General features: G+C 55.7%; 2 protein-coding genes across 6 annotated transcripts in view; one reads left to right on the top strand and one right to left on the bottom strand.

The window, feature by feature from the left end:
* The window catches only part of TTC21A (tetratricopeptide repeat domain 21A), a 40,669-nt gene extending 31,849 nt beyond the window's left edge, over positions 1 to 8,820 (bottom strand). For all 5 annotated transcript variants that reach the window (XM_073901779.1, XM_073901787.1, XM_073901785.1 and 2 more), the window contains exons 1-6: positions 8,674 to 8,820; positions 7,267 to 7,396; positions 6,354 to 6,464; positions 5,511 to 5,677; positions 3,790 to 3,912; positions 2,102 to 2,259 (exon numbers count right to left, since the gene is read on the bottom strand). In XM_073901779.1, coding sequence (XP_073757880.1) covers positions 2,102 to 2,259; positions 3,790 to 3,912; positions 5,511 to 5,677; positions 6,354 to 6,464; positions 7,267 to 7,396; positions 8,674 to 8,700 — 716 coding nt within the window. In that variant the 5' untranslated portion in view covers positions 8,701 to 8,820. The remainder of the gene's footprint in view (positions 1 to 2,101; positions 2,260 to 3,789; positions 3,913 to 5,510; positions 5,678 to 6,353; positions 6,465 to 7,266; positions 7,397 to 8,673) is intronic.
* A 60-nt stretch (positions 8,821 to 8,880) lies between these two features.
* The window catches only part of GORASP1 (golgi reassembly stacking protein 1), a 10,559-nt gene continuing 6,547 nt past the window's right edge, over positions 8,881 to 12,892 (top strand). The window contains exons 1-2 of the mRNA XM_025884154.2: positions 8,881 to 9,060; positions 12,752 to 12,832. Coding sequence (XP_025739939.1) covers positions 8,998 to 9,060; positions 12,752 to 12,832 — 144 coding nt within the window. The 5' untranslated portion in view covers positions 8,881 to 8,997. The remainder of the gene's footprint in view (positions 9,061 to 12,751; positions 12,833 to 12,892) is intronic.

The raw sequence follows: 12,892 nt of genomic DNA on the forward strand, positions 1-12,892 counted from the left end.
TCTAGCTGTATTCTTACAGCCCACCTTCTCTTTCTTCTCTTTCCTCCTTCCTGCTGGCTGAAACGTGGGCCATGTGAGCCACATCCTAGGAATGGTAGAGCTGCAAGACAGAAGGAGCCTGGCACCCTACAGAGTTAAGCTGCTGTTCCAGTCCTGGACAACCACCCAGACTTCTACCTGAGAGAGGAATGTCATTTAAGTCATGTGTCTGGGGTGATTTGTGACAGAAGCCTATTCATATTCCAACTATCACAGACACGATCATGGTCCTGTCCATGGTCCCTCGGTCCCAGGGTGGTGGAGAGATGCTTGGGGGATCATCTGTGGCTGTATGATAGAAAGGGAAGCTTGTTCATGTGTCATTGTGAAGACACAGTTTCCGGTCATACAAACTATGGGGTTTTCAATATTGTTTCTTTATAGGAAACTTCCTATTTTTCAGCCTGTCAGGGATGGCCTTGTGCTTCATAGAGGATTATTCTGATTAACACCCAAAATTCCAACAGGATCGACGAGGCAGTCAACATTCAAACAGTTCTAACCCTTTATGGTGATTCTGAAAGTATTGGGCACCAAATACATTTGGAAACTAAAAAAAAAGAAAACTTTAAAATAACTTATGGACTAAAGAAGAATCAGAATGGATATTAGAAAATTCTTAGAACCAAATGATACTGAAAATATCACATCCAAATGTGTAGATACTGCTAAAATGGTACCTTGAGGAACATGCACAGACTTAAATGCTTATACTCTAAAAGAAAGTTGAGAATGGATGAGCCAGGCATCTGACTCAAGAGTTAGAAAACGAGAGCAGAACAGCCCCATAGGAAGGAGTTGCCAGGAAATCATAAAGAGTACCACTAGCTGGGGAACACCCCCATGAGGGCAGGCAATGGGTGTGGGACTCAGCCCACTGGCACTAACCACTGTTCCCTCAGGTAGGGCAGCAGGGCCTTGGGCGAGAGAGACTGCGCATACCATGGTTGTGGCCTTTAGCCAGGTGCTCCCAGGATCCCGCTGGCTGAAGGCCAAGCTCCAAAGCAAGCTCTTGACCCAGCTCCTGCTGAGGACACTGGCCAGGTGTCAACTGTGGGACAGAGAAGCCGAGGCCCACAGAGGCACTGCATGAGGGGGCCCCCGTGGGTTGAGCAGGACCAAATCATGTTCATTTGCTATCGGGAGCCTCTCTCTGGGACACAGATTCCAGGGATGATCATCAGAGGAATTACCATCCCTCCACAGGGAAGATAGAGGTCTGCTTGTGTTTTGTTTTGGTTTTGAGCTGTGCTGTATAGTAGCACAATTTAGTAATGATTCATAGTGATGACTTGTGGTCACTCAGAAAAAAAATAGTCTGTTAACTCTTTTTAGGAAGCAAATGAGTAGCATGCATTTTAGAATTACTTAATAAAAACAGTTCAAGCGTCAGAGTTTAAAGAGATAAGCTTCAGTTATCTAGAAAAGTCCATCCTCAGAAAACCTGGCATCAAACATCCCTCCCCCCAAGTGGTCTTTATTTCTATTGACAATGACAATACTCCAAAGTCACCTCAACTTGGTGTCTGGCTTCCACAAACTCCAGGAACTCCCCAGCTCTTACTGTCTAGCTGATGTGCCCAGCTTCAGCTAAAAGTCTTCTCCCGGTCACCAACGATCTTGCCCCCTGAAGTTTTTATTACAGTGTATCATACCCATAGTTTAAAACAATTAAATAAGGCAACAGTCCCTTTATGCCTCCCTACCGGCCCCCCCCATTCTTTAGAGGGAACTGCTTGTTGCCCTGTAACCTTGGTTGCTTTGGGCTCTTTGGGTCACTCCCTCCACCTGTCTCCTAAACAATGTGTTTATACCTCTAGATACGCCCATGTCTTTGTCCATCAGAGGCCTCCCTGTCCCCCCGCCATAGGATCGCATCACTATTCATACCTCCTCTGTTGACAATATTTACTTTCATGTCTTGTTCCATCAAATACATGACGTCTCCCATCCCCCAGCTTGTAAGATGGGAACATATGAGCACCCTTGGCTTTGTCAAAAAAAGAAAAAGGAAAGCAGCAGCACGCTGGTGTGGTGGTGTCCGCTGACCCCCGCCCCTCACCTGTGGCCTATTTCGACCGTCTGCTCCCAGTCCTGCTGAGCCAAGAATAGCCGCATCTTTAGGACCAGGGCAGGCAGGAAGCTCCCTGAGGTGACAGTGATCTGGTTCACCACCTCCAGTGCCCCCGAGTAGTTCTGCTGCAACATGAAGTAGGTTGCCTGTTGGAAGCCCAAGAGAAGAGCCTCCATCAGTGCCCAGGAAGGGAGGTCGGGCGGGGGGTGGGGGGGGGTGTCAGGGTCTCTACCAGAACAGGAGCAGAGCCTGACACAGGGGTGCTGCAGGTCCCCTCAGCTGTGCCAGGGAATCCCTCCAAGCCCCGGGGCCAGGAGTCATCCCTCAGAGTCACAGACCAAAGTTCGCAGCAGGCTTGGCTTCCTGGACAGGCAAGGCAAGGGCTCCGGGGAGACAGGGGAGTCCTAGCAGATGTGGGATACGGCAAGGCCACGTGTGGGCCACCCCTAGGGGGAGACCTGAAGGTGCTGGGCACTTTCCAGTTCCACAAATGGCCCACTCATTTGCCATTCACTTCCTTGAAGCTTATCACTGAAAACTGCTCACTGGGGCCCAGGGTCAGTTCGGGCTTACAGGCAACCCTCTTGATGGGGGGTCGGCTGTGGCACTTTTTCTCTGTCAAGGCCCACTGGGCTGGGGTTCTGGCCTCTGCAGGCCAGTGGGAGCCACCAGGTTCTCCTGAGTGAGCTATGACCCAGGTGTTTGAGGGGCAGAGAGCAATGCTCCCCAAGGACTTGAAACTGGACTCTGAAAAGGATAGCTTATGTTAGACCTTCGATAACCTGCCCTCAAGAGACTTATTAAAAACAAGAGGAGGATTGTTCTAGATAAAGATTTGTGCACACACGGGCTCACTGCAGCACTCATTTCTAAGTGTAAACTGGAAACAATCTCTATGTCCGAACAATAGGGGATTGGATTGGCAAATTATATGAGGTCCATACAATGGGGGATTGGCTTGATGGAGCTGTTCAAAATGACATTGGCTTATGACAAAATCTTACAGGAAGAAAAGGAAACCGAATGATAAGATGCCTTATGATTACAATTAAATTAAATAACAACAACCCTATTTCCGTCCCTGTGGAGGGTGCTCGGTGCCCTTCTAAGGCACACCCTGAACTGCATGCATAGAAAAAAGACTGGGAAACGCTAAGGCCCTAAAACATCCACATGAGCTGTTTGGAGGGGGAGCATGAAGGGCATCATTTTAATTCGTCTTTTGACTTTTTTAGCCTTCTGTTTTTTTAATGAGTACATATTCATTTTCTAAGAAGATATATACTAAGAGAAGAGAATAAGAGGGCTAGCTTTTCCTTCATATGTTGATCCACTGGGGATCACATAAGAAAAAAGGAACTTAATTTAAATTGAGATCAGACAACACAAACCACGTATCTCCTTTCTCTTATGGCCCACTGAACTTAACAGGTGAGAAGAGAAAGCGGGACAGAAAGATGCGGAGAAAAAAGGACAGACCCTGAGGAGACCCCATGCAGAACAAGACAGGGGACTCAGACTGAGCAGGCAGGATCGCGAGAGCCAAGCCTGGGCTGCTGTGTGACCCTGACCCTCTCTGGGTCCCCGCCCCTCATCGGCCAGGTGAGGGCCCAAAGACAGAGGGTCCCTGGCTCCAATGGCCCAGGAGGGATCCTTCCCCTCCCCCCACTGCCCACCTTTCCCATCAGCCCCAGCACATCTTTGCTGTCCTGCATTCCTTGTTCCAGGTACTTGATGGATTTCTTCACGGTATGGGGCTTGTCTGAGGTGAGGTCCACCCAGCCTCGGAGCACATAGCTCTGGGATCAGAACAAGACAGAAGATGAAGTCCTTGGTCTTGCAGAGCCTTGGCCCAGCCTGCTCTCCCCCGTCATGTCCCACCCCTGTCACTCTGCACCCTGAGTCCCCACTAGGCACACCTACTTGCAGACCCCAGGGCAGCCCTGCTCCCTCCCACTTGCCAGGACTTGGCTCTGCTTGCTTCTGTCCCCACACAGCACTCCCAACCAAACCCCTTCCCCTGATTAACTACCTCGAGTCTCTCAAACTCAGCCTAGGGGCACCTTCCTGTCGGAGGCCTTCCATGACCTTCCAGGCTGAAGGTGGGACCTCCCTGGGACCCCCACGGCTCTGCTGCCCCTACTGACATACTCTTACCTGTCTTGTCACTGCCTGTTCACCCTACACTGGGGTCAGGAGGCTACCACGGGCCACTGGGCATAGCCTCTCCTGCTCTCTCCATGCCTTAGCCCAGCACAGGGCCTGGACTGTGTGGGAGGCGGGAATGCTTTCTTGGGGAGTGAGCAGGAGCCATTCTGAGCTCCAGGGCTTGCAGGCTCTGCTCCAGTCTTCACCCAGCCCCTGCTGGCAGATGGGTGGCCAGGCCTGGGAGGTGAGGTCACAGGGCACTTGGATGACATTGCCCTGAAGCATCCCGCATGCCCTAGACCAGTGTTTCTCAACTCTTTCCCATTGCTCCCCTCCTAAGGAGCATTTTCAGACATTTTCCCTAATCATTTCCTCTCCCTCCAAGACATTTTAATATCACAGATACACTATCTGTTTATGCAGTGTGTAAATCTGTGTTCTGTACATAAACAGTAAGATTTTTCTCACCCCCTCCTCGGGGAACCAATTTTCACCCCCTTGAGGGGTGAGATCATCCCCTGCTGAGGTGGAGACTAGACTGAGCCTAGATTGAGGCTTCAAACTCTACCACTGGTCCTGATCCACCACGTGTGAGAATCTACTGTATGGGCCACCACTGATATCCAGCAGACCACTGCAAGGAGGGAAGGTAGGTCCAGTGTAGCCAACTCATCTAGTTTTCCAAAAGAACCAGGAAATCTGGGCTTTTACGTAAAAATCTTTTGATTTCTAAACGTCGGCAACTAATTCAAGATTTAAAAAATATGCAGTACAGGGGCGCCTGGGTGGCTCAGTCATTAGGCATCTGCCTTCAGCTCAGGTCATGATCCCAGGGCTCTGGGATCAAGCCCCGCATAGGGCTCCCTGCTCCACGGAAAGCCTGCTTCTCCCTTTCCCACACCCCCTGCTGTGTTCCCTCTCTCGCTGTGTGTGTCTCTCTCTCTGTCAAATAAATAAATAAAATCTTTAAAAAAAAAAAAGTTTAAAAAACATTTAAAAAAATATACAGTCCAGGCCACAGAACGGCTAAGCTGTCTGCAGATTAGACTCCGGACACATTCCAGCGTGTACTCGGCTAAACCCTGAGACAATGTGGGTGGGGGCTCCCATGAGACCTGGGGTCTTGTTGGTGCCCGGGTGCGGCCCTCTCCCAATCCCAGGGTGCTCCACGGGAGTAACAGCTACCCCACTCGGATGTGTTTGGGTGCTGCTTTCTACAGCTCTGTCCCCTCGATGCCTGAGCCGGTACCTCTCTGGAGCTGCTGTAGATCTTCAGGGTGTGGTTGATGTACTCCTTGGCCTTGTCATGGTGGCCCACGAGCCAGAGGAAGAGGCCGCCATAGTAGAGCGCCGTTGCGCCGGCTGTCTTGCGGATTTCCTTCAGGCTGCTCTCAAGCTCCTGAATGGCTTCTCCATCTGTGAATCCGAGAGGAGGAAGAGGGTGAGTCAGAGGGAGGAGGGCTGCCTGGTCCTGCGGGAGGCACTGAGGGCCCCAGGAGCTGCCTCTCAGAGGCCACTCTGAGCCTCCTTCAGCACACAGCAGACCACATGCCAGCCCGGGGCCTGCAGGCCACGGGAGCCGCCCACGCCGGGACTTGGGTTTGCTGTCCGAGGTTTATCTTTTCTCCCCTGTGCCCAGCAGTCTGCCAAGTAGACAGACCAAACGGAATCCCCTGCCTCAGGCCCACAATCCATCCCGAGAGGGGAAAGAGTTGTTTGTAGTGTCTTGGAATCTTTCCTTGACTCTAGAGAGATGGACATTAGGGGTGGAATTATTTATATCGACTTGATTTGTCTTAACAGGGTCTGGGCAAAGGAAAGCGGGGCATCTTCCCAACTCCTGGGATCTGGAGGGAGGCCCCCTCCCACTGTCATGCTCTTTGTCTGTGGCTCCCACTCAGCGGGACCTGGGCACAGGATCTTCTTTAAGGCCCCCAAGGGGAGAGAAGAGAAGCCACTCCTCACAGGCCAACGGCATGTGCTGGCACTGGTGTACCCTCCTCCCGTGGGAACCCCTGCGGGGGGTGCAGCTCTGGAGTGGGGCTGTCTTCCCCCGGCGGGGCCAGGCCTTGCTGGGCATTGCTGCACTCACCAATGGCTTCAGAGCACTTGTGAGCATAAATGAGGGCCATGGTGGAGCACAGGGACACGTCCGGATGATTCCGGATGCTCTCCAGGTTGCTGATGGCATCCTGGATGTGCTCTGCAAAGAAGAGCCCATGTGGTTATGTCCCCAGAGGGCAGGAGGCTCTGTGGCAGACACATGGGAGCCCTTGTCAGAGCTGACTCAAGGCTTGGCACCACCTGGCTTCACCCAGAATCATTAGGCTAACAGATCCAAACATCCCCAGTGGCCCAAGTTCCCTGGAGGGGCTGCCGACACCATGGTCCAGGCTGCCAGGGGCTGGAGGGCTTGGAGCTCAGATGTACCTGTGAGTACTCGCAGGGACACCTGTGAGGCCGGGATTTGGGGCTGGGGGGTCAGTTCTGAAGAAGGACCTCAGGGCATTCTCAGCTTAGCTGCTCAAGAGCCACAGATTACACTTATCCCTCCATGTCCACTGAGGTTGGCCACGGGCAGCTCAGCCAGCCCCCAGCCCATGACTACCTTCTGACCGTCAGTGAGTCAGCACCTGCGGGAGACTTGCTCCTCCCCTGCTCCAGCACCATACCTGCCTTTAGCCATATCTCCTCCTTCCTCTTTCCTGCACTACCAGCTCCCAGTTTCCAAGCCTAGGATGCATCCAATAAGCATGCAGTCATGTCCCCCCACCCACTCATTTTCCAGATAGGGACACTGAGGGGCAGAGCTCTCTGATGTCTCAAAAGTCGACTAGGTATGTCTTACAGAGCCACGTGTGGATTAACCTGGGAACCTAGCTACTGAGTATGAGACTCTTCCCTTGGGCACATGGCTGGGGGAAAGGAGGCGTTCCAGGTAGAGCCAGAGTGTCAGTGCTGGGCTAGTGTCTGAGGTCAGGAGGCTAACACTGGCAAGTCCTTACCTTCCCTGAGGATCCCGTAGGTTTTAAAGAACTGTAGGACAGGGTCATTGCTGAATTTTTCCAGGCCCAAGGCCGCGGCCTGCTGCACATGGTGGAAGTACTGTTCTTGGCTATAGTAAATGATCCCAGCCTGTGGAGAGGAAGACACCGTGGCAAGAGCCCCAGTCCCTTCTCTCTGTTCCCACCCACTTTCTCCCCTATTCCCTGCGCCTCCTCCGTTCTGCAAAAGGAAGGCGGGAAAGAGAACATTTGGGCCTCATTTTGTTCTTCACCAGCCCCAGGAGTAGCTCCGTTGCAGTTCCCCAGGAAGGAGGAGCTTGGATGTGTTTGGGAATTGTCCACAGATTCTGGGTCAGATGTGATGAAGGATTCAGCTTAGGCTTTGTCTTAGGAAGGGACTAAGGGGAAAGAGAGAGGGCCAATAATAAGAATGGGTACACCACCAGTTAGAGTTGTAAGTTACTGTGGGTGACACACTTGTTGGGAACCGCATCAAGGGCTTTACACCCATTATCTTATGCATTATTCTCTCCATATCCTTCACAGTTAAAAAAGCTGAAGCCTATGGAGACGATGCCTTGACAAAGGTCATGCAGTAACAGGGGCTGAGATTTCAAAGTTAAGTCTCACTTCCCTTAAGGTTTGTGGGTGCTGGGTTGGGAAGGAGATGTGGTTGGGTTGTAAACAGTCTTGTGGGCCATATGAAAGAGCCCAGACATCACCCTCAGGGTAATAGGAAGCAGTTGGAATGGTTTTAAGCAGGAGGAGGGATGTGTTCCGATGTGTGTGTGTGTGGTGGTGGTGGTGGTGGTGGTGTGGGGACTGCTGGTGAAGAGAGAGCTGAAGCAGAGAACTCTTTGGGGTGTGTGTGTGGGGGGAGTGTTTCAGGTGCCTGGGGAGAGATGGTGGTAATCGTGGGCTAGGAGATACAAAGCAGTGGGTTCTGTCAGGTCACTTGTAGGAGCTGACATTTCCTGCTGATAGACAGGACCCGAGGTGGGAATGGGGAAGCGTGAAGGCTGTAGGATCAAACAGTGGTGCCGTCTACTGAGGTGGGGGACGCAGAAGAGGCAGAGGCAGGGGAGGGGGAGATGTTGGCAAGATGGTAGAGATAGGTTTTGGATACGCCGGTCGGGGGGAGCTCGAGGACAAGACTGGGTGGGAATGCTGATTTGGAGCTCAGGGCCCACGGAGAACACCAGAGGAGAAAGATGCGCTCGCCGGTAACAGTGACGCCAGAGGGGGCCAGGCTCTTCATTAGCGGCCGGCCGGGGACAGCGAAAGGCGGGTAAAGGGGACAGCAGGAGCGGTCGGAGAGGTGACAGGAGAGCAGCGGGGCGTGGGGGTCTCGGGGCCAGGGGCGGAGAGTCCCGGAGGGAGCGGCTTGGCCGCACTCCGACCACGCACCATAAGGGAGGAGTCATCGCAGCTCATCTCCAGGCGCCCGCGGCTCCGAGTCCGGGTCTGGTGGGGCCGCGCGGAGCTGGATTCCCGAGTCAGGGTCCTGGGCACGCCTCTCGCGGCCGGAAGTTGGAGGCGCGCGTCCTTGGAGACGGAGGTACGGGCCGGTTGCTAAGAGCGTCAGAGTCAGGGGTGGGAGAGGCAGGCGCCCACGTGACAAGGCGCCAGCAATCGAGCGCCGAGAGGGCGAGTGCGCGCTGGTGGCGCCCGGTTGGGCGGCAGGGTGGGCACGGCGGTACGGGACACGGGCTGCGCCGCCGGGCCGCCGCCATGGGTCTGGGCGCCAGCGCCGAGCAGCCCGCGGGCGGCGCCGAGGGCTTCCACCTGCACGGGGTGAGTCGCCCCCGCCGCGCCGGTGACCTTGGCGGGGCGCCCGCACGGACGCGAGGGGACGTCTGATCGCCGGCTCGAGGGCGTTAGCGGCGGGGTCCCGGTCCCCCGAGCGGCCGGGGTGTGCCTCCTTCCCGGTGGAGGGGGGGTTGTGTGTGCCTCCTTCCCGGTGGGGGGTGTGCCTCCTTCCGGGTGGGAGCCGCCCGCGGGAGGCGGTGCCGCGGTTCTTTGGCCCCCGGCCGGTCTGCGGCCGCCGGCGCCCCGAGTGCCAGCCATGCAGGAAGCGGGAGCGTTTCCTGGTCCGGTCGGGCCGCCCGGAATGGCACTTCTCCCGGGTGCAGATTACTCCAGGTCCAGCCGGGACGCACTTGTGCACTTAGGTCGTATTTGTGATCTTCTCCTTGCTGGGCCTGGGGAGAGAGCCAGCAAGGCCGAGACTCTAGTTCCCCGCCCTCGGGTCCATGAAGTCGGGGTGGCCAAGTGGACGCCGACTGCCAAGGAGACTGCCGGCGCGCATCCCGCCGTCTTGGCGTCGGACAGGCCTCCGGTCCGGGGCTCGAGGAGCAGTGCCAACTCTCGAGGGAGAGCCTCAGCGGGAGAGCCAGGAGAATGCCGCAGAAGGCACGGGGGTGGCGAGCGTTGGCAGCAGGGGAGGGGCCAGGAGGTCTGGACAAGCAGTTCTGGGCAAAGTGGAGACGGAGCGGGGTTCCTAGAGTCTGAAGGTGAGGAGAGGGCCCACAGCCAGATGGAGAGTTGGGGTGGCTTTGTGTACCCACAGGGCAGCGAGGAAGGACCTCGTGTTCTTCCATGGTCACCGTGGATGGATTGCAGACCCAAGTGTAGGGCGGCAAGCTGGTCAGCTTGGTGCCTGGCTGCTGACGGGAAGGCTAAAGGAGGGGTTCCTAAAAGGAAAGCCAGGTTGGCTTCAGGGCCCAGAGTTGACAGGCCCCGTGTTGGGCGATGGGCTTTCTCTGGTTGGCATCACGGTGAGGCACCTGACATAAAAGGCGGACAGTGGAATGCATCCCATCAGGAGAATCTTCCAGCAGGTTGATGGCAAGCAAAGAAATTGAGGACTTGGCAAGAGGGAGAGGTGGGGCCGTGCGGGGGGAATGTGGGAGAGGGGCTGAGTGGAGAGGTGAAGGGTTTGGAGGTCTTCCATCCACAAAAGCAGGTATTTTTGAGCACGTGCTCTGGCAGGCTGAGTTCTGGGTGCCAGAGATAAAGCAGTGGACGGAACGGACATCGTCCCTCTTCTTATGGGGCCTACCCTTGATTGCTGGCGCGGAGAGAAGGGAGACAGACGAAATAGAAATTTATGGTAGGCCGTGATCAGCGCTGGGGAGAAGAAGAAAGTAGAGCACTTGCGTACAGAGGATGAGTGGGTGCTGTTTTGGATGGAGGGGTCAGGAAAGACCTCACATCAAGACACCTGGGAAGGAAGGAGTGGACAGTACAGATACTTAGGGGAAGAGCATTCTAGGCTGAGGGAGGCCCTGAGATGGGTTGCGCCGGTTGGGTTGAGGAAGAGCAGGAGATGAGGCTGGCGTGCATCGGTGGAGTGGCCTGTGTGAGGAGGACAAGCGGTACAGGATGAGGCCAGATTTTGCAGGGGTCTGTTGGGCCCCAAAGATCTAGGATTTTCTTCTGTCCAGTGGAGCCATCGGGACGTTTTCTGCTGAAGTGTGACATTACCTACTTACATTTTTTAAAAACTGAAGAACACGCGTGCTGCCTTCTATAAATGCTGGCATTCTCACTGTGTGCCAGGCACGTTGGAAAAGTCCCTGCCCTCAGTGAGATTGGAGGTGTGGAGGGTCCCCCCAGGAAATGATTGTTACCTGTCAGTGCAGGCTCTGGGTTGGACTTCTTGGGGTCAGATTTCTGAATAATGGAGTACTTTTCCTCCTGCGGAAGTCGGTGCTAGTAAAAGGGTTAAATGCAAGGTAGGGCAGGTGACGCAGTCCCCTGGGACCAAGCCAATCCTCAGCAAGTGTCAGCTGCTGTCCCTTTAATTACATTAAATCCCCTGATGGGGAACTCGGTGGAAAGTGTTGTGAAAGCAACAAGCATCGAGGGGCTGTGGGGTGGAGGGAGCTCCTGTGGTCCCAGGGTCTGGGGAGCCCCCAAAGGAGAGCCGGACAGGGGGCAGCGCTTGTGGCGGGAGCCGGGGTGCGGTGGTGGCAGCCGCCTAGATTATTTCTGCGCTAGAGCCCTAGTGGGCGATGGCAAGGCCCGGGGCCAGGGCAGTGGAGTACAGCTAGGGGACAAGGTCACGGCGGAGGGTGGGGAGAGGGCCGCGGGATTGGAGGCCTGAGCCTTTGGACCTCAGTAATGATGGAGGGCAGCTGCCAAGGAGTAACTGAGGAGGGCAGCGGGCCGGCAGCTGGGTGGCTCTGGCCTCAGGAGCAGAGGGAGGCAGAGTGGCATGAGTAACTGTCCAGTGGCTTTCAAAAGGCACCTTGTCCCAGCTTGCCCATGAAGAGAGAGGGGCAGGGCTCAGAGCTCCCCTGTCGCAGGCCAACTGGGACTGGAGTCGGTTTCTGGGCTCACTGTCGTTGGAAGCCATGGCAGCCTCTGGGGGTGGCAAGCAGGGGCTCAGTGGGTGGTGACCTAGCTAGAAGGGCGTCCTAATTCCGGGGGCGAATTAGCCTGGATCCCAAGGCTCAGGGAGAGCTCTCCTTCAGCTTGGGGAATCCAAGACTGTAGGGGCTGGTGGGTGGCGGAAGCCACAGGGCCTTCCCATGGTGGAGGCATCCAGAACCTGAAGCCACGTGAGCCCTCTGTCCTCTGGGTTGATGCCTGACCAGCAGGACATCAAGTGCTCACAGCCAAAGGCCTGAGGGTGTGGGGCCCACCGCAGGGTCCGGCCCTGGGGATAAAGGCTGCATTGTTTGAGCAATGCTCTGTAAATGGGGCCTTTGAGATGGATTTCTACCCCAGCTGGGAGGCCTGGTTGCTGTGTGTTTGGGGACAGCAGTGAGTTCCGGAGTACAGGGTTGGAGGCCCCCTTGGGCTAGGAGCCGTCCCACACAGTAGTGGAGACTAGGCTGTGAGGCGGGGATTCGGCCCTGCTTGCGGGGCTCTGGCCCTGCTCGCGGGGCTCCCTCTCACGGGGCTCCCAGCTTGGGCTCTTCCCTGTCCCTTGCGTCTGCTTCCCTCAGCTGCACTCCTCAGCAGCTCCCACACCTGCCCAGCTCAGCTTGATTTGTCACCACAGGGTCTGGGGCCCTCTGGCGTCTGGCCACAGGCTGCCCACCCTCTCTGTCTTTCTGAGCACCGCTCTGGTTCCATCTATCCTGGGGCCCTGCCTTCCTGTCCACATCGAAACCTTTCTGGCAAACCTGCTGGCTTCCCAGTGGCCCCAGCTTCCCCACAGGCCTCTGCCACCCTGTGTCTGTGTGGTCTACTAGAAGCCCCCGGAGCTGCCCTGGGCTCTCCTGTGAGGCATCTCTGGAAGCATGATGTGTGGGTCACGATCAGACAAGAGCCATTTCCTAAAGAGGACGGTCTTGCCAAGGATGGAGCTACCCTGACAATGCCCACGTGGGGCCTGCCTGGAACAGTCGTGCAGTGCCCGGGTCCTGGCTGGGACAGCGGAAGTCGTGATGGACAGTCTCTGACATTGGGGTGGGGGGGTTTCTTGGGGAGTCACAAGGCTGGTGCCGTGACTGTGGCCTCTGCTGTGGGACAGGTGCAGGAGAACTCCCCAGCCCAGCAGGCGGGCCTGGAGCCCTACTTTGACTTCATCATCACCATCGGGCACTCGAGGCTGGTGAGGCTCCCCGTGCTGCCTGGGGGGTGTGTGTGTGTGTGTGTGTGTGTGTGGGGGGGG

This window comes from Callorhinus ursinus, unplaced genomic scaffold, assembly GCF_003265705.2.
Source record: "Callorhinus ursinus isolate GAN/ISIS: 27379988/994484 unplaced genomic scaffold, GSC_fseal_2.0 scaffold1, whole genome shotgun sequence".
Taxonomy (NCBI): Eukaryota; Metazoa; Chordata; class Mammalia; order Carnivora; family Otariidae; genus Callorhinus; species Callorhinus ursinus.